A 24,700-nucleotide genomic window follows, 5' to 3' on the forward strand; every position below is an offset into this window, starting at 1 on the left:
TTTTATGGATGCTAGATTGCATCTCCATGTTGAACCTTCACTGATAGATGTATATATGTAAATCATGAAAATTCTGTAAAGACAAAGTGAATTGTGGACAGAAGATGATCATGCCACTTGGATAATGGTATCAAGTAGTCTTTATGTAATAACTGGTGACAAGAATGCATGGCTAGTGATGTATAAAATAAAATTTTCTTCGCAGTAAAAAAAAAGTCACTGGAGAGAATTATTTATAATTTATTAACTAAAGCATATGCCTAATCACTGTGCTTACTTCTTATGATTTTTCTAGAAGTTGCTCCCAGCTGTTTTCCGGAGAAAGCTGGAATTTCTTTTATTATCGGAAGACCTTCAAGGTAACATTCCAGAGGACATCCTCAAGGTGAGAGAGGGCTTGGGAGCCGTCTGCCCAGAGTCACAGTTACTCAACCAGTTCAGCTTCCAGGGATCCGGCGGAGATAGGTCCCCTAGATGCTGGCTGTGTACTCTGTTCTCAGGCAAGACCAGGCTAGATAGAGGCCCCTCTGAGGGGAGTTTAAAATTAGGATAAACTTAACTGATTTTAGAATTCTCAGAGGTGTATTATCCAGAAGTACTAAGTACAACTATGAATTAAAGTTTTTTTCATTTCATGTAAAAGGAATACATAACTTGGATTTAAACTAGGTATTTGAATTTTCCACCAGTATATGGTAAGGAATGTGAAGGGAGACAGTAAATAGTTTTTGTTGAATACGTGGTTCTATAAGAGCTACACTGAATGTGTTAGAGTTAACAATCTTCTGGGGCTAGATTTAAACTAAGTTTTTTTGTTTTGTTTGTTTTTTTTTTTAGTTTTTGTTTATTGATTTTAGAAAGAGAGAAGAAGGGTGAGAGAGAGAAAGGAACATCTATTTGTTGTTCCACTTATTTAGGCATTCATTGGTTGATTTTTGTATGTGCCCTGACCAGGGATTGAACCTACAACCTTGGCATATCAAGATGACACTCTAACCACCTGAGCCACCAGGCCAAGGCTAAACTAAATCTTAACTAGATCTATACTTAAGTGCCTGAGGTATGCTCTGAGGCTCAGTACTTACTTTCTTCATCACTCTACCATCAGCTAACAAAGACATATTAGCTGTAGGATTTAAAGTACATGCTTTCACTTATATTAAGTCAAGGACTCATGGTTCTGTTCCCATCTTGGAGGCAGTTCAAGAAGAAGCATCCCTGAGCACCATCCATAGGCATGGTATTAAAGCACTCCCTTTTCTCCCTCTGCACCCACCCTGCAAACAAATTATAGGCTATAGAGCAAGCATGTCTATAGAGGTTGCTATAGAGGTTCTTGCTATAGAGGTTCTTGCCTTTAAGGGTTTAGTCTAGTCAGGGAGGAGGGACTAACAGACACTTGAGACAATTATAAACCATGTGGTACTAATTGTGAGTACATTGAAAGCCCATTAAAAAGGGAGAGTTGTGTGGGTTGAACATATTGGGACTAGGATTTAGATCAAAGATTTAAAACTAATACGTAATGTTATTTTTTTATTTTTTTAATTGATTTTAGAGAGAAAGGCAGGGAGAGGGAGAGAGAGAGAGATATAGAAAGTGAGAGAGGGAGAGAGAGAAACATCAATGTGAGAGAAACATTGATCGTTTGCCTCCAATATGCACCCCGACTGGAAATCCAAACTGCTACCTTTTGGTTCACAAAACGATGCTCCAACTAACTGAGACACAGTCCAGGGTGTGTAATGTTCTTTTAAAAATTGAATTTAAATGCCTTGAGTTGGGCATAGTGTCATACGCATTTGTTACTTGCTTGGCCTATGAGTTTGTAGTCCCTGATTTAGAGCAACAGTGCACATTCTGGAAGCAGTAAGAGGGGCAAGTGTGAGCATGGAGGCCTTGGGCAATTGACTTCATCTCTTTGCCTCAGTCTCCTCATTTGTAAAATGGTGATAATAGTAGTGTCTTCCTCTTAAGGTTTATTTTTCTGTGTAAAGGGCCTGGCATGTAGTAACTACTACAGAAGTGTTTGCTGCTGCTACTGTTTTATACACACACACACATATGTACTGAAAAGAGGAAACATAAAGGCATACAGGTGATAACATTCTAGACATTGGGAGCCGATAACATTCTAGACATTGTGATAACATTCTAGACATTGGGAGCATGCATCCCTCTCTTCATCCTCTGTTTAGGAGCTGTATGAGGCTTTATCACAAGACACCGCAGACCCCGTGCTTGATGAAAATCGAAGGCCGGAAAGCTGGACCCTTCGGCTCAGCTCAGAAGCTGTCTCTGTGCTCTTGGGTCTTCTGAGCCAGGCTCCCCAGCCAGCTCAGGCCCTGCTGGAGCTTCTGCTTAGGGAAGACGATGGCACCGGCCCTGGTGGCTGGCCTCTGCAGAAGGCACTGGTGGACCTCATTCGAAAGGCACTGCGAGCTTTGCAGGACCCTGCCCCTGGGTCCCTGGGGGACGTGGAGGCCATCTACGGAGCCCTGCGGACTCTGCGTTGCCCTGCAGAGCCGCTGGGGGCTGAGCTGCGTCTCCTGTGTGAGGAACTACTGGAGGCCTGCAGGACGGAGGGGAGTCCCCTGCAGGAGGAGCGGCTGCTCAGCTGCCTGCTGCACAAGGCCGGACGGGGCCTGCTCTCCCTGTACGGCCAGGCCTATGCAGAGAAGGCCGCTGTGAAGCCACTGAAGGCCTCATCGTCGGGAGAAGGTGTGTTCCCTTTGCTGCTGCTCCTGTGTGCTGGAAATCCCACTGTGCCCGGCCCCTCTGGAGTTCCCCTCGGCTGGGGCCTTTCATGTTGCTCAGAGAGTCTAATAGGAAAGGCTAAGCAAAAAAGGGGGAGGCATTTTCTTAAAAGCACAGATTTTATAGTCTAGGATGGAGTGGTGATGGAAAAAAAAAACAAAGTAATAACAGTAGCAGCAAAGAGCTTTTCAGAAGCTACTGAGAGAAGGAAAGGGCCTTTAATATAGAAGTATAGGAAGCCTGGTTTAAGTTTTTAAAAGAGTGAACTCTAACGTTGGTGTTTCCAATGGGCTTGAGCTTAGGAAAGAAGAGCTCTGGTTCCCCAGTGACCCTGTCTGGTTTGATTTTCAGTCTCACCGGATCATCTGGATCCCGAGCGGGCAATGCTAGCCTTGTTCTCCAATCCCGACTCAGCCGAGGCTTGGAAACTGGCCTATTTCTACTGCCTGAGCAACAGCAAGCACTTCCTCGAGCAGATCCTGGTAGGTCAGACATAAATATTTCCCATCACAGAGGTACCCAGGGACTCCACAGGCTTTTTCATTCCTCATTTCCCTCCCTCTCATTTACCCAACACCGCAGTCTAATCAGTGGTGAGCATTGGGTTCTGTCCATCCCATAGTCCCAGGGGAAGAAGTCTTCGAGAACCAGCGTCATTCATAATTAGAGCTGCAGTCATTTTATATCAGTCCTTTGGCAGGAACTACAACGTTGGATTTTTGTAAGCTTTCTGGAGGGTGCGAGGAAGAAAAGACGGTAACAGTGTATTGTCTAGCTGACAGGAATTTCATTACTCTAAATTTCTCCCAGATTGCTACTGAGCTTCAGTTTATTTATTAGATGTTTGTTAACCTCATCCTCTGTGCCCTGTACTGTGAAAGTCAGTGCCTGCCTTCAAAGAGCTTATGGTCTAGAGTTTTTGTGGACCTTTTTAATTCAACTGGCCTCTTCTGTCATTGTCAGAAATCTCCCTGCTATGCCCAAAAGCTTCTTCCCCTAATGAGCAGCAAGTCCATGTAACTGCCTACAGCAGCCTCCTTTGACTTACAGGTGACAGCCCTGACACTGCTGAAAGAGGAAGACTTCCCAAGTCTTGGCTGCCTACTGGATAGAGAATTCAGGCCTCTCAGTCGACTGCTTGTGCTCCTGGGCTGGACACACTGCCAGAGCCTAGCATCAGCCAAGAGGTTGCTGCAGACCCTGCATAGGACCCAGGTAACTTACTCTGCAGCCTGAGCTGCTCAGAAGTGAGTGCTGTGGGACTTCGGGCTGAGGCAGAATGCGAGGTCCTGAAGTTCATTACAGTCTCTGACCCCAGATGCCTGAGTCACCATCTCTTTCTTCTGTGTCTGTATAGGACCAAGGTGGTGATAAGCTCCTCAGGGATGCCTGTGATGGGCTGTGGGCTCACCTGGAGGTCCTGGAGTGGTGTGTACAGCAGAGCAGGTACAGCCCTGTGTAGTCTTCCCACCATTGGGCACACTTGATCCTGTTTTCTCTGCATGTGACCATTTCAAGACATCTTCCACATAACGGTTTGAGTTGACAATGTTGACCAGCAACTCATAATTATTCCAACTATTAACCCAGGAATGAAACATAAGTAATAATTATTTTCACTATAGCCATAAGGTTATAACTAGAGGATAATTTAAGGATGACAATGATAAAGAACAATAGCTCACATTTCCTGAGCACTTACTATATGCAAGGCATAGCTCCAAGCTCTTTATGTGGATGATTTCACTTAACCCTCACAGTAATCCTATGAAGTGGTTACCAATATTATCCTAATTTTAAAGGTGGGCAACTGAAGCCCAGAGGTGTTGGATGACATGCCCAAAGTGACAGTAATGTGGTCCACATTCTTGGCCATGTGTTATGCCGGTCACACTTTTATTCAGTAACCTGTTGAACTGGTTAAGCCCTGTTTCCCTGATAAATTAGCCTCAGGGCTTCCCCAGGACTGGGTTCCTGTTTTGTTCTTCACCTGCTTCCCTAGCACTTCCTGAAGTAGAGTAGGCAAAGTGGGAAGTAGTGAGAGGCCGTTACTCAAAGGAAAGCAGAGAAGCTGTGCCGCTTCTGAGCTGAGAAGAGCACAGAAATTGGGAAGCTTACTCTGCAGGCTTTTTCTGGACCCTCTTGACCAAGAAGGCCCTTTCTAGGGCCTTTCTAGATGAGTAGAGCTGATTTTATGGATGTACTTCCCAGAGGGTAAATAAATGCTCTGCTGTATCCCAGACCAACTGAAATGTAGTGTTTGGGTAAGTGAAACCCATGGTGTTATGGGCCAGACAGCAAGAGAAAGAATCAAGAATGGTCTTTTCTCAGAGCAATTTTATAAACTGCCTCTCCTCGCATCCTCCCATCTCTCCCTTCCAGCAGCCCCATACCAAAGAGGGATCTCTTGTGTCATTTACACGGTGGAGACAGCCACTCAGTGCTCTACTCTCTCCATCACCTCACAAACCTTCCAGCCCTCAGGGAGGAAGAAGTTCTCAAGCTCTTACAGAAGGTGCCAGCCAAAGAGCCCCAGCAAGAGCACGGTAAGTTGCCGATGGAGTCACTCGGGCATGGTTTCCTCTTAGGACAATCTTGCCCAGGTTCCTTTCAGCAAAGACTTATCTAGGTGTAATCTGTCAAAATGGGCTAGCAGGTGCCTCTAAATTAGTGCTGTTTGTCCCAGTGTGATCATGGGGTGTAGGAATGTGCCTCCCCTCTCTGGATGAGGTATAGGGAACCCTATGAGAACAGCTCCATAGGAACCTTATCCTCTGGAACCATCTCAAGAACCACTAGGATACCCTCATGCCAAGGAACAGAATTAGGAACTGCCCTCTGAATTCGCAGCATTATCTCTGGCAATACTTATGCAATTCTTGGAGAGTCTCTCCATTCTTCATATGCTTTCTCACAGCACACTTTGTGTCTACCCTCTTTCCCTCCCATAGCTCCCTCATACTCTATTGAACACATAAAGCAGTTTAGAAGACTTGCATGAAACAATAGCAAAGTCTTGTTTTAATCTTAGATCTTTGCTTAAATTTAAAATCCCCATTAACAAGCTCTTTAGCTCTCAAAAATGGTATCATAGTGTAGTCACAACAGGCCTGGGACATTTGGCTTTGAGAGAAACAAACCTTCCCATATGGCAGTAGATGTTGCTCAGCCTAGATATCACTTAGATTGACTTTGAGAAAGGATGTACCACTAACTGGAAAACCCATGTCACTACATTCTATATTTTTTTCCAGGAAGGTAGGCAACTTGTTTAACAGATTTCATAAAGGAACTGGAACTTTCTGTTTGCATACAAGTACAAAAGGCTTCCAAAGAAGTGGTTTAAATCTGATCCCTGGTGACCCACCAGGACACACTTAGAACTTATAAAAGGTGAAAGAGGAGCAATAATAGGACAGGGACTAGGGTGAGGCAAGAGAGGCATCTGGGGTACAAAATTTAAGGAGCCGCTTACTCTCAGGGTTGTGCAGTGCTTGCAAGTCCTGGCCCTGGGCAATAATGCCACATAGAGGCCAGGGGCATGGAACAATATTGATCTCGTTCTGTTTCTTACCCTGACTTTGGCAAAACTGAGCTTCCTATAAGAAGTAATTATTAGGAAGCCTATACACACAAGGATTTATTGCACCATCCTAGTAGCAAAGCATTCCTAACTACTGCAGTGCCCTGCCTCAGTAGAACTATATGCAGCCATCAGAAATGCAGTGTATGAAGAAGCATAATCAAATGCTTATACTATCATTTATTTTAAGAAGTAGGAAAATTAAATAGTATAGAAAATGTCATTATACTCAACATACACACGTATATGCTAAATTATCAAAGGGGTTAAAACAGACTGTTAATGGTTGTGTTTAGCTGGTAATATCATGGGTGATATTTTCTTCTTTTTTGCTTTGCTACATTTAATGCCTTTTCTTTAAGAAAGTTGTACTTTTACTATGAAAGGGATTCAAGCCAGATTAAGATGGTTAGAGATCCTAAAAGATTATGATGCCCTCTCTTTCTCCTCAGTTTTTTTAAATGAGAAATTATAATTATTAAATAAGTACAAGGAATTTTAACAGCATTTGTGTTTTTTCCCCATGATGTCTGTGTCAGTGCTTTCTTAAAAATATCATTTTTTGCCTGTTCGGCATGGCTCAGTGGTTGAGCATCGACTTATGAACCAGGAGTTCACAGTTCAATTCCCGGTTGCAGACTTGATTTCCAATAGGGGGCGTGCAGGAGGCAGCCAGTCAATGATTCTCTCTCATCATTGATGTTTCTATCTCTCTCTCCCTCTCCCTTCCTCACTGAAATCAATAAAATATGTATTTTTTAAATGTATATCAATTTTTTTTCCAAAAAAATTTTGTTGCCTTTGCTCTCGTTACTCAATCTATACACATTTTAAGCCTGCCTCTTGGATAATGTGGCACTAGATAGACTAAACATTTTTTCCTTTTAAACTCCCCCCATACCTCCTCCAAACATTTACTTTAAGTTTTAATTTAAAAAAAAAAAAAGGAAGAACAAAATGTTAAGAAATATAAAGAAAAGACTTATTAAATAGCCATGAGGGCTGCGTTAGAGAGACATGTAGAGAGAGGCCGGTGGGAAAAAGGAAATGGAGAGGACTGAAAGCTGATGCTGTGGAGGAAAAGGCCTGGGAGGGTCGAAGATCAAACTGGCGGAAAGGAGAGAGCAATGCAGCGTCTCTAGTCCAGCGTGCTTGCTGCGTCCTGAAAAAAAAAAACAGCTCTGAAATGCTGCCTGTTCCTCTCTCCCACTCAGATTCAGCTGGTGCTCCGGGCCCTGAGCACCTGAGCCAGTGCCAGAACCTGACACTCTACCGGAGCTTCTGTGCCATGAAGTATGCCATCTATGCCCTCTGTGTGAACTCACACCAGCACACCCAGTGCCAGGAATGCAAAGACAGTCTCCCAGAGGACCTGGCTGTGGCTACAGAGCCAGTGAATGATTCTGTCTCCTCCTCAGGTACAGAAACCCCTCCCCAAACCCCCCCCCCCCCCCCCCCTCCCTGCCGATCCCTGATGCAACCTGTTCCACAGAGTTCTTTATGTGGGAACCCTTTTCCACCAGGATGGAGGAGGTGGCCCTTGGTTTTATTATGCCCAGTAATAATTTCTTCCATTAATCCGCCTTCGTTAATCAAAGAGACATGGAGAAAGCAAGTGATTTGCCTAAGTTCTAATGGAATCTGATCACCTGGTGCATTGTTTTCCAAATGCTTCCCCCCTCCCGCCCTCATAATCTGCAATAAAAATAGCATTTCACATCACACTTCAGTTTGCACCTAGGTATTAATTTGTGTGTTTATATATGTATGTGTATATGTGTAGATAAGTGATATACAAACTAAACTTTTGAGAAACGATATATTCACCCTTCCAAACAGAGCGCACTCTTGATTATTTTTCTATTGTATGACATTTCTTTTTTTTTTTAAACGCAGCCTCTAAGTCAGGGGTGGGGAACATCCAGCCCCTGGGCTGTATAAAGGCCCACAAAATCATTTGTCTGGCCCTGCCAAGGCATTGGGGGTGAGTTAATTAAATGTTTGACTGAATATAGCAGGCTGGTTTTTGAGTTGATAATTTTGTATGGCCCGCAAATGATGTTATAAATATCCAACTGGCCCTTGGCAGAAAAAAGGTTCCCCACCCCTGCTCTAAGTCAGTGTCATGGATCACAGCTACAGTGTGAAAGGACCTATTTCCTATCCTCTCTCATTTTTCTTAATAGCTTACAACATTTAACTTGCCTTGTGTGACTGCTGGTCAGTTCTCTCTCTCTTGTAGCTTTGGGATGGACCTTCTCCTCTGAGCATGGTCATTTTTGACCAGTGAGTATTTCTTAAGAGATCTAGGTAGCCCTTGATCTTTAGTGTAACAATGAGTGAAAATAGAATTGAGGAATAAGGAGCCTGTATGCTGGAGTGCTTGTGAGAGATGAAGAGTAATGTAATATTTAAAAAGCAGAAACAAAATAACAAGTGTTCAGTGAGCTGTACTTCTAATTAACGTACAAACTCTGCAAATCATGAAAAGACATTCATGAGGAGTCTCTTATTATTCTGACTGTAACTGCAATTTCTTTAGTCGTTAAAACATAAAATAAATGAGTTAAAGTTGTGTGAATGTTTGAGTCTGACCAGTAATGTTTCTAATGTCTGCACTTTCTCTGCCCTCTTCTCTGATACATGCTACGTTAGGTGCTTCACATCTCTTCTCAACATACCTGGCCAGGTGTCAGCAGTATCTGTGCCGTGTTCCTGACTCTTTGCGCCTGGAACTTCTAGAAAACATCTTCTCATTGCTCCTCATCACCTCTGCCGATCTTCACCCAGAGCCTCACCTGCCCGAGGACTATGCTGAGGAGGATGACATTGAGGGGAAGGACCCGTTAGGTTTGAGGTCCCCACCAGAGAGCCCTCAGCACATAGCACAGCCTGAAAGGAAGTCAGAACGGGGTTCCCTAGGAGTCCCCAGGAGCCTTGCTGATACACTTCCAAGCTGTCTGAAGACAGAGCCGAAAGACAGTTCCCCAGAGCCTCACGGGCACAGCTTTTTGGACCTCGAGCACCTTACCAGTGGTGTCAGCGGGTTCCTGGCTGATGAGTTTGCAATGGGGGCCTTCCTCAGGCTCCTCCAGGACCAGCTGGAGGAGCTCAGCAGCCACAGTCCACCTGAGGACCCAGCGCTGCCGGAAGGCCAGAACTGCCCGGAGAGCAGACAGGGACCGCAGAGCCGCCTGCACCGGTTTTCCAAGGTTCTCTCTGAGGCCCAGTGGAGATACAAGGTGGTAACAAGCAACCAGAGCTCAGGTGAGAGGAGGCATCAGAACCAGTGGGTCCAGAAAATGAGGAGGGAGAAAAACCCCAGGAATGTGGGAGAGAGCGAGGAGGAGTGCTTGGGAGTCACGCCATAACTCAAGGCATATAACATAGCAACTAGTGTCAGAACCATGCCTCAGAGCCCAGTCCAAATCTTCCCCTACCTGTTACCCCACGAGGTGGGTCAAAGCAAAATTGATCTCTCTGCCGCCTTACCCATTGGGTTTGCTGTTTCAGAGGAGCAACCTTTCCGAAGATACCGGCCCATCGCCACACGGCACCCTAGTCTCCGCCGGGGTCGTCGGACACGAAGGAGCCGGGCAGGTAATTGATGAGCTCTCCTCATGCCTTATTCCCATGCACCAGGCAAGTGGCATGCTGCCTCTTGTCTAATGTTCTGTAAGATAAAGCCCATGGTACACACACACACAAAAAGTGACCTAAACTTATCCTAGTCCCACTCCACCAAGGTAACCCTTGCTAATAGTTTCCTTCTAGAAATTTTCCACACAGTACAAGTATATATATCATTTCATGTATTCATATGTGTCATTGAGAACTAACTTTTTTCACCTTTTATATGTCTCATACTGTATATTGACAACTGACTTTTTTCACTTATTTTAAAAGCTGCTTAATATTCCATTGTCATATGTACCCTTTTGTGGGCACTTAAGTTGTTTCCAATTTTTTTACTATTATAAACAATGCCTCAGTAAACAACCCTGTACATATGTCTGTGCATACTTGTGTGAGTATAGCTATAGGATAAGACCCTAGCAGTAGAATAGCAAGGTCAAAGATATGTGAAGATAAAATAAAGATATCACCAAATTGCCTTAAAAAAAAGGATGGACCAGTTCACATTCCCACCAAATGTATATGAGTGCCTGTTTGCACACACATTCATTAAAAATTAGTAGTATCAGATTTTTTCAAATCTGGGCCAATATGATTAATATAGCAATGTTTATCATTGTTTTAATATTAGTTTTTAGTTTAAGGTTGAATGTCTTTTATATATTTATTGGCCATTTATATTTTTCTCTGAGCTGCCTATTCATGTCTGAGGTCCATATTTTCTGTTGAGTTCATCTTTCTTATTGACTTGTAAGAAGCTTTTTATACATTATGGGTAATATTCTGTCATTATATGCTAATTTTTTCCCCTTCATTTTGAATTTGAATTTTTCTTACAGAATTTTATACAGGACCATTATACAGGTGTGTTAAATTTTTAGATAATAAATTTTCCATTATGATTTTTGGTGCTTGTTTTTAAATAATTAACGGAATCCTTAAGAGTTTCCTATGTGCTAAATAACACGAGGTATCTTGAGGGAAGTGAATGAGGCTTACATCAGGACTTTGCCTTCAAATGATTGATAATGTACCTGCACAGATGGTATACATGAAACACTTCAACTGCACGGAGGCACTGCCTGAAAACAGAATTTGTCTCTAGGAGAGATTAGCATAGCCTACAGAAGTCAGGGAAACAGGTTTTTTGGAAAACTTGGCTCCTGAACCAAGCTCAGAATGAGAAGGCTCCAGCAGTGGCGATGAGAAAAGTGAACATACTGGGTAGAATGGAGGATATTATGAGAGAAACCTGGAAAACCTCAAGGCTGAGTTGCTAAAGCCCTTAAGCTGCTCAGTTAATTGGTTTGAGTGAAAGGCTTGCATCCACTGGACCCATCCACCCCAAGAATGCACACGCCATCTTTCCTACAGCTGTGTGTCCTTTCCTAATGTGAACCAAGCAGACACCCTTGCGTAGGGCTGATATTACCCTGGAGTGACCACCCTAGGAAGAGTGAGCCTCCATTTGCTATGAAGAGCCGGTGTTACGAAGGAGCTTTTCCACAAGGGCACTAAACAATGTGGTCGTTAGCATTAGAATAACTTTTGCAATGTCAGAAAAACTTGTGCCCCCCTCTGCACCCTCCTACTTTCTAGTCATAATAGTTATGCTTTTTCTTTTCCTTCGGAATATTGACAGTGCTTAGTGAGCAGACAGGTCGCTGACCCCTAGAAGTAACTTGAAAGCCCTGGGGCTCTGAGAGACCCACAGGTTGGAACCACTGGTATAAGCTGCTACCCAATGAGCATTGGCGCCATATTAAGCCCACCCTTCACCTTTGGTCTGTAGGAACTTGCATTTTGCTGTAGAAGAAGCAGTAGATATAGTAGTTAACCATTATCCTTTCACTCTTACTACCCAGATCTTAATTTTCAAGCCAACTTCTCACTTTCTACATTTTAAGGAGTTGGTGGTTGATTTTCTCTCTCCTTCCTGTCACCTCTAGATGGCCGGGACAGAGGTTCCAATCCATCCCTGGAAAGTACAAGTAGTGAGCTGAGCACAAGTACTTCAGGTATGGGGATCCCAACCAGTTGCCAACTTCAAGCAGCTTTGCCCTGATACGGAGTTGCCACACACCCTGGTGTAGAAACATGGACTGAGCAGTGCTTTTTTTTTTTTTTTAATCCTCATCCAAGGATATTTTTTCATTGATTTTTTTAGAGAAAATAGAAGAGAGAGGGAAAGACAGAGAGAAACTTCAATGTGAGAGAAACACATTGATTGGTTGCCTCCTGCACCAGCCCCAACCAGGGCCCGATCTGGGGAGGAGCCTGCAACCAAGGTACATGCCCTTGATTGGAATTGAACCGGGACCCTTCAATCTGCAAGCCGACGCTCTATCCACTAATCCAAGCCGGCTAGGGCGCAGTTCTTATTTGTGAGATAAATAAGTCCTGGGGATGTAACATACAGCGTGGAGACTATAGTTAACAGTACTGTATTGTGTATTTTAAAGTTGCTAAGAGTAGATTTTAAGTCTCAAGAAAATTTGCAACCATGTGTGATGGTGAAAACTAAACTTTGGTGATCATTTCACAATATAATAAATCACAACATATTAAAACTAATACAATGTTATATGTCAATTATATATCAATTTTTTTAAAAAGAAGTTTGGTTCTGCCCATGGCCAAACAGATTTCAGTAGGGAAAAGGCTGTTTCACTATCAATCAAGTTACCCATTAGCAGAGAGGAACAGAGGTGACTACCTAAGAATGTACTTAAGTATTATATTCAAACATGATAACATAGGTTTGCCCTTCAATTGAGGGAAAATTAATACCCACTTACACACCTTTTAAAAAAGAAACTTTTTGAAGATAAAGAGTTTGGTGGGAGGTTACAGCAGTATAGTTTTTCCTCAATTTCTATTGCTTCCTTGGCCCCACGTTCTTATGACTCAACAGAGGGAAGCCTGAACATCGTGTCTGGAAGGAATGAGTTGGATGGCCTGTTGCAGCCCCAAACTCAAAGTTCATTCATCCCCATGATGTTCTCCCCACCTGAGTCGCTGCTGGCATCCTGCATCCTCCGGGGGAACTTTGCAGAAGCCCATCAGGTAAGGGGCTGGGCAGCTGGTGTTAGTAGCCTGGGCCTCACCTTGTCATAGTAAAGAATGTGAAGTCTATCTCTAGCCATCTGGAACCTGCTGGGCCTCAGGCAAAGCTGGGTATCTGTGCAACCAGAGCCACTTGGGAGCATTTGAGGGGCCACATCCAGCAGGAGAAACAGGAGAGAGTTTCCTCGTACAAGGCCCAGTCCCCAGCGTTGCAGATTTCAAGACCCAGATCGGAGGAGGTTTAAGCTGCTGAATCATTGGTTTGTTTTACATAAACAGTGTTTAACAAGATAAAATATTTACCGACAAGCTCACCATTTCAAAACATGGAAATATTTTTGTTTCCTTATAAGCTTTCTCTGAACACATACATGTTTTTAATAGTTAAAAGTCATGATGCAGACAATGTTTAATAAGAAATAGAATGCCGCCCTAACCGATTTGGCTCAGTGGATAGAGTGTCGGCCTGCGGACTGAAAGGTCCCAGGTTCAATTCCGGTCAAGGGCATGTACCTTGGTTTCGGGCACATCCCCAGGAGGGGGTATGCACGAGGCAGCTGATCGATGTTTCTCTCTCATCGATGTTTCTAACTCTCTATCCCTCTCCCTTCCTCTCTATAAAAAAAAAATCAATTAAAAATATTTTAAAAAATAGAAATAGAATGCCGGTTCAATATACAAGGGTAAGGGCTACCAAACTAAAATGTTCGTGATGGCCCTGGCCGGTTTGGCTCAGTGGATAGAGCGTCGGCCTGCAGACTGAAGGGTCCCAGGTTCGATTCCGGTCAAGGGCATGTACCTTGGTTGCAGTCACATCCTCAGTAGGAGGTGTGCAGGAGGCGGCTGATTGATGTTTCTCTCTCATCAATGTTTCTAGCTCTCTATCCCTCTCCCTTCCTCTCTGTAAAACAATCAATAAAATATATTTTTTTAAATGTTAAAAAAATAAAATAAAATGTTCGTGTTGTCGAGGGATGAGCGCAAGAAGAAATCAGAAAGACTTGCCCTCCCTGAGCTTCTGTATCCTCACTTAAAACTCAGAGTTAAATATAATACCTGCTTGTTCTACCTCGTGGGGTTAAGAGGATTCTGTACAAGCTGTGAGAAATGTAAGAATCCTCTGCTATTGTTTAAGTTTAATAGCATGAAAACCTACCTTTCTAATTTTTAAAACTTCGTTGGTATATTTATCATACTGTGCTCGTCCTTTAACATGCAGGTCAGAATTTTTCTTCCATTTTAGTTCAGTTGTTGAAGAATAAATCAAGGATAAAATCTAGGCGATAGGAGAATTTTTGCTTAGCTTCCTCTGGTCATTGTAGGTTCCATACTTTAATGACAATGGTAATTCTGACCCTCTAGGAAGGATAGGACCCTCACCAGCCTTTTTTACACCCAAATCTGGAGTTAAGTCAACTGTGAGCCCCTGATCCTTTACCCCTAAATGTCCTCACTTCCGCTTCCTTTCCTGGGCCCTTGATTTTTTTTTTTTTTTAATGAAAGTCACCTTTTTAAAATATATATATTTTTTATTGATTTCAGAGAGAAAGCGAGAGGGAGAGAGAGATAGAAACATCAATGATGGGAGAGAATCATTGATTGGCTGCCTCCTGCACACCTCCTCCTGGGTATCGAGCCCACAACCCGGGCATGTGCCTTTGACCAGGATCGAACCTGGTCAGTCCACAGGCCGATGCTCTATCCACTGAGCTAAACTAGCTAGGGCTTGATTTTTTTTTTTTTTTAATATATTTTATTGATTTTTTACAGAGAGGAAGAGAGAGGGATAGAGAGTTAGAAACATCGATGAGAGAGAAACATCGACCAGCTGCCTCCTGCACACCCCCCACTGGGGATGTGCCCGCAACCAAGGTACATGCCCTTGACCGGAATCGAACCCGGGACCTTTGAGTCCGCAGGCCGACGCTCTATCCACTGAGCCAAACCGGTTTCGGCAGGGCTTGATTTTTTTTAAATAAAAGCTTTATTTTTTTAACCTGGTTACAGAATAAGCCATGCATATTACAAGTAAATACCAAAAGTATTAACAAGAAATAATATTACTTGTAACTGTATTGTCCAGAACCAATATTAAAAGTAAAGTATACTCTTTGCCATTATTTTTCCAAGATCCATGTGACTTTTATATAGCCAAGATTATTTTGAATTTAAAACTTTATATAATGCCTTCTTAACATTTGCCTTGTACCTGATTTAATGACCTTACAGTAGTCTGAGCAGGCAGCTGCATTTGACCATTCTCCTGTTACTCAACATGTAGATTATTTTCAACCTTGTAATAAATAGTGCCAGGATTATCACCTTTAGGCATTAAGCCTTTTGAATTGTTTCCTTAAAAAAGTTTCTCATGAAAATTACTGAGTCAAAGAATATAAACGTTTTTAAAGCTTTATGGATTGCCAAATTGCTTTTCAAAGAAGGTTGTGACAGTTCATTTTACCACCACCCCCTGAGGGCTTATTTTTATACTTTGTCATTGTGATAGATGCAAAATGGTATTAATGTGACTGAAATTCCCTAGATTACTAAAAGGGATAACATTTTTCATCTATGTATTAGTCATTCATTTTCTCTGATATTGTCCACATCTTCTGCCAATTTTCTACTGGGGCTGTGGTGGCTTTCATGCTGGCTTGGATAAGTAATTTCTATATTTGATCTACTCTTCTAACATGCAGTGCTCTTCCCACCCTACAAAGCGGATGTTTTGGGGCCATAGTCTAATGATAGGCAAGATCCCGTATCTCTAGGCATGGGCCCATCACAGCCACACTCCCGCCTGTCTTGTACCAGGTGGTGTTCATGTTCGACCTGAAGTCCTCGCCCAGCTCAGGGGAACTGATGTTCGTGGAGCGCTACCAGGAGGTGATCCAGGAGCTGGCCCGTGTCGAGCACAAGATTGAGAACCAGAACTCAGACGGGGGTAGCAGCACCATTCGAAGAACTGGCAGTGGCCGCTCAACTCTACAGGCCATTGGCAGCGCTGCGGCAGCAGGTCAGGCTTCCCCGTTGCCACCACAGGTGGGGAGGTAGCTGGGGAAGGAGGGTCTCAGGGGACAAGCCACCCGAAGAATAGGCTCATCACCATGAAGGTGAGCAGAAATCCCGGGCAGGACACTTGCCTTGAAGAACAGCATATTGAGAGTCGGTTTCTAGCTGTGCCCAACTTCCCTGACCATGGCGGTCACGTACCTACCACTCGAGCTACTCCATTAAGCTTGTCCAGTGTGACCAACACTGAAGAATGTGAATGCTCTTTTCACCATGTGTTTTCATGGTGCTTTGGGAAATGGTTATGAGTTTATTTCCTTCCATGTAACCATTCAGGATAAAGCATATTATTTCAGTTTTCTGTAAAGTGAAAAAGTTGTGTTTAACTCATGGCCTGCGATTCACAGGTATCAATTCTCAACTTTGGCTGCACTGCAAAAACTGATCCTTTCATTATTTCTTTTTTTCCCACTGTGCAACCTGCCTCAGTGCCTGTAGCCAGCCCACAGGCAGAGGCCAGGCAATGGTTCAAGGCCACAGTTGCTCTGCATGGGACACTATGAGAGAGCCAGGCGGAGGGGCCTGCCATTTTCTTAAAAACCTATGCCTTTTCTTGAAAGTGGACTCTTGAACCACGTTTTCACATTATCTTACTAGCCTAGGCTCTGTGTACCAGGTAGCATCCCATGTTACTCCTTCTCTGTTCTCCCAGAATTTTTAATAGCTATTCAAAAATATATATGCACTTTTTGCCATTTAATATAAATGGGCTCTTACAGCAAGTACTGTTGTCTACCTTGCTTTTTCACAGCATATTTTAGAAATCTTTTCTGATTAACACACAGATCCACCTCACTCTTTCTCAGCCTACTTTTAGATCCCATTTGGAAGAAGCCCTCACTCATCTTGTCCATTTTGGTTTCTCTTGGTCTTTCTTTCCATGCCCTAGTTTTGACGCCATAAGAATGGGTTGCAATGATGATACTAATATGCATAGAAGATATCCTGTGCAGAAGGACCAGAATAGAATAGAATAGAATAGAATAGAATAGAATAGAATAGAATAGAATAGAATAGAATAGAGTAGAATAGAAGTGGTGTATAGAATCATTTTAATCTTACTTTCTGCTCCACTGCTGGTGTCCAGGGATGGTATTTTATTCCATCTCAGACGTGACTGACAAGCTGCTCAGCTCCTCTGGAGACCCCATCCCCACGCTCCAGGAGGACTTCTGGATAAGCAGCACCCTGCTGGAGCCCACTGACCCCCTCAGAGAGGTTCTGGAAGAGCTCAGTCCCCCCGCCATGGCTGCGTTCGACCTCGCTTGCTCTCAGTGCCAGCTCTGGAAAACCTGCAAGCAGCTCTTGGAAACGGCTGAGCGACGTCTGAACAGCAGCCTTGAGAGCCGGGGTGAGTGCTTCAGCTTTAGTCCTCCCTTCTCAAATGGATTTCTGAGGTACTTGAGAAAATGTGCAAGAAGAAAGTACTTACTGGGGAATGAGAGGCAGGGAGAACGGATTAGTTAATTTCCTCATGTGCAGCCTGGTGGCATAAATATAGTCTGTTGAGAACTTCACCTTCTCACTAGACATAGCATTCTGCAGTCGATTGAGAAGTTATTTTCTGATTTACAGAGAAATTTAAAAAATAAATATACATTCAAAAATGGTGTAAATGGAATTTGTCTTTAGACTACTATTCCCCCTCCTGAGTGAACCCCACTTAGCCTATAATAGTCTTGAGTTTGTAAACCACGTATAAGGGAAAACATGGAGGGAAGATTGTACCTTGAGGTAAATGATATCAAAATGTGTACATGGAATTCTTGAAGGAATGAAGGTAGAAGAATGTGAAGATACATTTGGGTAAAGTTCACACACAGCAAACATTGGAAGGACTGACCCGGGATGGAGAAAGGCACCTGTTCTCTCAGTGATGGGGACGAGGAACGGTGAACAGGTTGCAATGTGAACAGCTCTCCTGGGCTCAGTGATTCCTTGAGAACTCACAGGACTCAGCATGTAGTCACACTCATGACTAAGATTTATTTCAGCAAGAGGGTACAAAGCAAAACCAGCAGAGGGAAGAGTCTCATGGGGTAATCTGTAGAAATGAGGTAAAAGACTTCCAAGAGTCCTCTCCCGGTGGAGGCATACAGGACAGGCTTAATTCCCCCAGCAGTGAGTTGTGACAAGGCTGGAGTGTTGCCTGTAGGGAAGCTCATTAGAGACACAAGCCCAAGGTTTTTACTGGGCTGGTAACAAAGGCACCCTCTGCCTATTGTGTCCCAGAATTCCAGACTCTCAGAAGGAAAGCAGGTGTTCAGACTGAACCACGGTGTACAGAGAGCGTAGGCACAATGAGGAATTGTGCCTACGCTCTCTGTACACACTTTCTGTACACTCTCATCATTTAGGGGAACTTTTATGCAATATAGGAAATCGTTTGCCAGTGAAGGTCACAGATACCGCCGAGGGCCCACCTTGTGAGCAGGCCTTTCTGAGGACAGAAGTCTCAGGCCTGCTGTGTTAACTCTCTTCTGCACACCTCTCCAAATCACTTTTGAGCTGCTGGTTAAACCGTCCTTTAATGCCGTCCACATGGTCCTTCTAAGAAAGTATACTGTGTCACTTGTGATTCTCTTTTGAGGAACAATTCTCCTCCCCCTCATCTAGCACTTTTATCCTATATAATAAAAGGCTAATATGCAAATTGACCGAACGGCAGAATGACCGGTCGCTAAGAGACGCATTGACCACCAGGGGGCAGACACCCAACACAGGAGCTGCCCCCTGGTGGTCAGTGCACTCCCACAGGGGGAGTGCCGCTCAGTCAGAAGCCAGGCTCACGCTGGTGAGCACAGCAGTGGTGGCGGGAGCCTCTCCCGCCTCCACAGCAACGCTAAGGATGTCTGCAGTTGGACATCCCCCAAGGGCTCCCGGACTGCGAGAGGATGCAGGCCGGGCTGAGGGGCCTCTCCCCCCTGAGTGCACAAATTTCGTGCACCGGGTCTCTAGTTCTAAAATAAAAGGAGATATTACTCAAACTGTTAGTAGTTGAAATAGTTTCAGGCTAGTCAATCAGAAATTAATTTAGTACCTACTGTGTCTCCAGATTATCCCCAAGTATATGGGGTACAGGGGAGGTATAATGAGTCATCTCTTCATAAAATTGTTCATAGTGAAGATTCAAGATCCTACTTAAAGCAGTTAGAGAAGACAGATACAATCTCAGGTCAAGTCCTCAGCTGAGGGCAGTACCAAGGCAAACCCACAGGAAGTGCCTGATTGGCTGGGATGGCGATTGCATGGCAGTGCCAGAGATTCTCGGCCTGCTGCACTGACAGCTGAGGCATCTTTCAGGAGATGGCCTTGGCATCTCAGGCGCAGAGAAGCCGGCTGTGCTGGCTGTCACCCAAAATGGCACAGCATCTATTTCCTCTTTAATATTGGAGAAGATAAAATTGCACAAGTAAGCACAGGACTGAGGAGCAGTCTCTGAAAGTACCTTATTTTTTCTGCATTCCCTCTTCCTTCATCTGTTCCCAGGTCGGCAGCTAGACCATGTCCTCCTCAGTGCTGATGGCATTCGAGGTTTTCCAGTTGTTCTTCAGCAAATCAGTAAGATTCTCAACTATTCACTTATATCAGCCGGACAAACTAAATCAGGTGAGTTGCTTTTCTCCCTTTTTATTTTCTCCCGGACTCGGAACACTAGGTCAACATCAACCTTACTTTTTCTTTCTTGTTTGCTTTCCGTAGAGAGTGTAGAAGAAAAAGGAGGAGGCCTTGCACGGTGCAGCATTGCTGAGCTGCTTCAGACGTGCTGGCCCAGCCTAACTGAGGACTGCGCCGCCAGCCATGCCGCCCTCTCCCAGCAGCTGGACCAGATCCTTCAGTCGCTGAGGGAGGCACTGGAGCTGCCAGGTACTGGTCCAAGCGTGGGAGCTGAGGACTGAACTGGGGAGAGGAAACTGGAGCAGAGGCTTAGGACTTCAGCAGTGAGCCCTACTAGCCCTCCAGTTAGCTAACTCCACTGTTCCCCTGCCTCTCAAGTGAAGGGATGGTTAGCACTCATTAGCTGATACATCTTTCTTATCCCTAAGGAGCAATATACCCCAAAGTTACTCAGTAAATATTGGTTAACCCTTCCCCAAAAGCCATTCCAACCCCAGAGTCACAGGGGTAAGCACAGAACCATTCACCCTGATTTCTCCCAACTCAAAGCTCTTGCTGGCTGGGAATCAACTTGGGAGTTTGTAGCTGCCTTGTAAGTGTAGTGCCCGAGCTATGGAAGTCCCCATGCAGTGGACGGAAGCCCAGTTCACATAATTGTGTTGGAAATTGACCCAAGCTGGACACACAGACTAAAGCCTCCATCCTTTCCACCATTGCTGCTCTCAGAGCCCAGGAGTTCTCCGCTCTCGTCCCTGGTGGAACAGGCGTCCCAGAAAACTCCGGAGGCAGAGGCCCACCCTGTGCACATCCAGACTGAGCTCCTCCAGAAGACCCTGGGCAGACAGGCCCCCGTGGGCAGCGGGCAGACGGACTACATGGGCACCTTCTCCAGTTACTGCAACACCTTGGCTGCAGTTCTTGTTCAGAGTTTGCGCTCTGAGCCTGGTAAGTAGCAAGAAAGAGGAAAAAAGAGTCATGAGTGGTCTGCAAGTGTTGAGAGCGAGGAAGAGGTAAGATTCAGTTAAGAGGTTCTGTAGCCAAGGACACTCAATTCATAAGGTCTTCTCTTAGTCTTCGGTGTTTTATTCACCTTTGTCTCCCCAATACCTAGTATAGTTGTGCAGCACATGAAGTGCTCAATAAACTTTGACAGCTTTAATGCCTCAAAAAGACCTAAGACCTTCAGCCCATTGTGGGCGTGAGGACCCAGAGGAGGAACCAAGTCTCTGATATGAGTGCCAGATTCCTACTTACGTCAGCAGAGTGAGTGTTGCATGCACTCCAGTCACGTTGGATGAGCAGGATGAGCTCACTGCTTTTTTATTGGTTCTGGAAAACAGGGCTCTGAACTATGCAGTCAGTGGTCACTTTCTTTACCTTTGCAGATCACGTGGAGGTCAGAGTTGGAAATCCCTTTGTTCTCCTGCAACAAAGCTCTTCCCAGCTGGTGTCACACCTCCTGCTTGAGCGACAAGTTCCACCAGACAGGTAGGAGCTCCCCCATGGGAGTCGAGCATGGGCCTGCCTAACTGTTTCATCAAGGACACTGAGGGCTTCGTGGGGTGGTGCCTGGGTTCAGTATAGGGAGTGAAGTTACTTCTAGACTTTGCCCTTGATTTGCATTTATTCTTATACAGCTACATTGAAATTCCTTTCTCTCTTGCCACCACTAAAATTTACATCGCAAATATAAAATTAAGGGAAGAATCTTAGGAATAGGCAAAAATCTAAAAATTTGATAACACATTAGTTGGCTAGGCTATAGAAAAACAAGCGTTCTCATGGGTTGGTGGGATATAAATTTCCACAAGCCCCTATGTGAAGGCAGTTTGTCCATATCTACGAAAATTACAAATTCACCTTTGACCTAAAAATTCATGTTGGGGAGTTTATCCTGTGGCTTTATTATACATATGAAAAATGATGTCTGCTACAGCCTTATATGTAACTAGAGGCCTGGTGCACAAAATTCGTACGGGGGGGGGGGGTGTCCTTCAGCTCAGCCTGCGCCCTCTCGCAATCCAGGACTCCTCGGGTAGGGTCCCTAGGACTGGCCAGCAATCAGGGCCTATCAGGGCTTTCCTTCCCCTGGCTGCTGGCAGCTAGCCTCGCCCCCGCTGCTGCCACTGCTGCCTCCCCCTTTCCCCCCGCCCCACCACCAAATGCTTCCCTCTTCAGGCGACAGGTGTGGGATGCGATCACTTGGCTGGCCTGGGCCTCCCTTTGCAGGGTGATCGCTGGCTGGCCCCACACACCCGCCACAGTATCGCTGGCCGGTGGCCTGGGTCTACCTCTATGGGGTGATGGATTACGGGGCCCCCAGATCAATCGCCCCACAGAGGGAGGCCCAATCCACTTGCCACAGCACTGCCAGCCGGGTGGCCTGGGCCTCCCTCTGCGGAGCGATCGTGGAGCAATGGCATGACTCCCCAACCAATCACATCGCACCTGCCTTGGCTGGCCTGGCGCCAGTGTGTGTCATAGTGTGGTTGTCCGGAAGGTTGTCTGGAAGGTTGTTCTGCTGTTCGGTCCTTCGGTTGATTTGCATATTACGCTTTTATTATTATAGATAGCAACAGATCAGAAAAACCCATAGTCCCTAACAGGAGACTAGTTAAATTATATTTCATCCTCATAATGGAGTAATATGTACTTTCAAAAGAACTGAGGGGCCTCTCTGTAGAGGGATATGAATAGATCTCCAAGATACGTTATTAAGTAAAAAAGCAAAGGACAGGGCAGCATGTCTAATAGGCAACCTTTTGTGTTTGAAAGAAAAGGGGAGAGCATTAAAGAGCCTGCATGTACATTTGCTCGTGTGAACATTAGGAAAAGTCAGAGATTAGGTGATGGTGCCTATGCACTCAGGCTTTGCATTCCCTCTGCTTCTCTCCCTCCAGGCTTGCAGCCCTTCTGGCCCGAGAGGGACTCAGTCTGAGTGTGCCTCAGGTCATCGTCAACTGCTGCTGTGAGCCCCTTGCCCTTTGCCCTTCCCTGCAGAGCCAACAGATGTCATCTCTCCTGACCCACCTGGGCATCCTGGCCCAGCTGCACACCTCCCACTGCCTGGAGGACCTCCCCCTTTCTGCAAAGAGCTCCCCAAAGCCAATTGAGAACCCCACATCAGAGAAAAAGCCCAGCTCCTCCTCAAAGGATTCATCACCCTCAGCCCTCACCTCCTCTGCCTTGGCCTTCCTTAAATCCCGCTCTAAGCTGCTGGCTACAGTGGCCTGTCTGGGGGCTTCCCGGGGATCAAAGGTCACCAAGCCCAGCTTGTCATGGAAGGAGCTTCGTGGCCGCAGGGAGGTACCTCTCACCGCAGAACAGGTAGCCCGGGAGTGTGTTCGCCTTCTGGAACAGTTCCCTATGCTGGAGGCCTCGCTCCTGGCCGCCTGGGAGCCCCTCCGAGGGTCCTCCAAGCAGGAGCAGAGTCTGGCAGCGAGTCTCTGTGGCCAGGCTAGTCTCTCTACCGTCCTCCTGGGCCTGCATTCTCCTGTTGCCCTGGATGTGCTCACTGAGGCCTTCAAGGAAGCCCTGGTGGCCAGAGATTGGCCCCGGGCCCTTCAGCTCACTGAAGTGTATGGTCGAGACATGGACGACTTGAGCAGCATACGGGATGCAGTCCTGAGCTGTGCTGTGGCAAGTGGTGAGCAGAAAGCTACATCTCTCTCCTTCACTACTGTTCATAACATTTAGCATTCACTGAGTGTATCATCACATTTGATCCTCACAGTAACTCTAGAGCAGTGGTCGGCAAACTCATTAGTCAACAGAGCCAAATATCAACAGTACAACGATTGAAATTTCTTTTGAGAGCCAAATTTTTTAAACTTAAACTTCTTCTAACGCCACTTCTTCAAAATAGACTTGCCCAGGCCATGGTATTTTGTGAAAGAGCCACACTCAAGGGGCCAAAGAGCGCATGTGGCTCGCGAGCCGCAGTTTGCTGACCACGGCTCTAGAGGAAGATGCCACCTTAAGGGTAGGAAACTTGCCCAGGATAGTAAGTGGTGGAGCAGCGCTTATAACCTAGGTCTGTCTAACCTTAGAACACATATTCATAACCAATATTCTGAACCCTGCATATCAGAATCATTGGAAAATTCAGTAAACCACAAATATCTGAGCTCCATCCCCAAAAGCCTGGGATGGAATTAGGTAAATGTTTACTTTAAAATGAGGATCAGCAAATTTATTTTATTTTTTAATATATTCTTACTGATTTCAGAGAAGAAGGAAGAGGGAGAGAGAGATAGAAACATCAATGATGAGAGAGAATCATTGATTGACTGCCTCCTACATGTCCCCCACTGGGGATCGAGCTTGAAACCTCGGGCATGTGCCCTGATCGGGAATGGAACCATGACCTCCTGGTTCATAGTTCAATACTCAACCACTGAGCCACACTGGCCAGGCAAATTTTTTCTTTTAAGGGCTTTGAAATCCATAAAGTCTCATTTGAAACTATTCAACTCTTCCATTGTAACATGAATGAAAGCAGCCATAGAGGATATAGAAACAAATGAGCATGCCTATATTTTAGTAAAAAAAAATTATAGAAACAGCCCCTAGGCCTGCCTGACAAACCCCTACTTGAAAAGCTCCCCAGGAGATTTTGATGTGTGACCAGAGTTGAGAGCCAATGACCTACAACACTCCACTTGGGGGAGCAAGATCGTGTAGTGTGGTGAATGGTTTCTGGGTAGAGGGCCTGGCTTCCCTGTGGAAAGAAGAAAATCCATCCTGAGAAGGGGGAAGAAATCCCCTGACTGAATGGTTATGCAATTTCCTCCGCTTGGAGTCTGTTTTTCAGCTCTGAAATGGGTGGGGGGGGAGAGAGAGATCTGATAATGACAGAGGATACTGAGGGAGTGAAACTAGTTTACCTGAAATAACGTTCAAGTAGTTATGTGTGGCACAGAGTGGAAATTGCAGGGAAAACTAAAAGTTGCACTGACTCGTTGAGTC

At 45.0% G+C, this 24,700-nt stretch overlaps 1 protein-coding gene and 1 non-coding gene across 2 annotated transcripts in view; one reads left to right on the plus strand and one right to left on the minus strand.

Annotated features, from left to right (window-relative positions):
* ZFYVE26 (zinc finger FYVE-type containing 26) overlaps positions 1–24,700 on the plus strand; it is a 65,313-nt gene that overhangs the window by 7,178 nt on the left and 33,435 nt on the right. Inside the window, exons 4-21 of the mRNA XM_028141521.2 lie at positions 296–385; positions 2,199–2,721; positions 3,109–3,239; positions 3,808–3,972; positions 4,115–4,203; positions 5,140–5,303; positions 7,555–7,758; positions 8,996–9,607; positions 9,854–9,940; positions 11,926–11,994; positions 12,891–13,042; positions 15,857–16,058; positions 17,202–17,465; positions 19,604–19,723; positions 19,817–19,981; positions 20,459–20,677; positions 21,118–21,220; positions 22,633–23,378. Of these exons, the coding sequence (XP_027997322.2) occupies positions 296–385; positions 2,199–2,721; positions 3,109–3,239; positions 3,808–3,972; positions 4,115–4,203; positions 5,140–5,303; positions 7,555–7,758; positions 8,996–9,607; positions 9,854–9,940; positions 11,926–11,994; positions 12,891–13,042; positions 15,857–16,058; positions 17,202–17,465; positions 19,604–19,723; positions 19,817–19,981; positions 20,459–20,677; positions 21,118–21,220; positions 22,633–23,378 (4,105 nt within the window). The remainder of the gene's footprint in view (positions 1–295; positions 386–2,198; positions 2,722–3,108; positions 3,240–3,807; positions 3,973–4,114; positions 4,204–5,139; positions 5,304–7,554; positions 7,759–8,995; positions 9,608–9,853; positions 9,941–11,925; positions 11,995–12,890; positions 13,043–15,856; positions 16,059–17,201; positions 17,466–19,603; positions 19,724–19,816; positions 19,982–20,458; positions 20,678–21,117; positions 21,221–22,632; positions 23,379–24,700) is intronic.
* LOC114230715 (small nucleolar RNA SNORA42/SNORA80 family) lies at positions 16,524–16,661 on the minus strand. Its single transcript, XR_003616677.1, has one exon. It is a non-coding gene; the product is annotated as a small nucleolar RNA SNORA42/SNORA80 family (small nucleolar RNA).

Source organism: Eptesicus fuscus, chromosome 5 (genome assembly GCF_027574615.1).
Source record: "Eptesicus fuscus isolate TK198812 chromosome 5, DD_ASM_mEF_20220401, whole genome shotgun sequence".
Classification (NCBI taxonomy): Eukaryota; Metazoa; Chordata; class Mammalia; order Chiroptera; family Vespertilionidae; genus Eptesicus; species Eptesicus fuscus.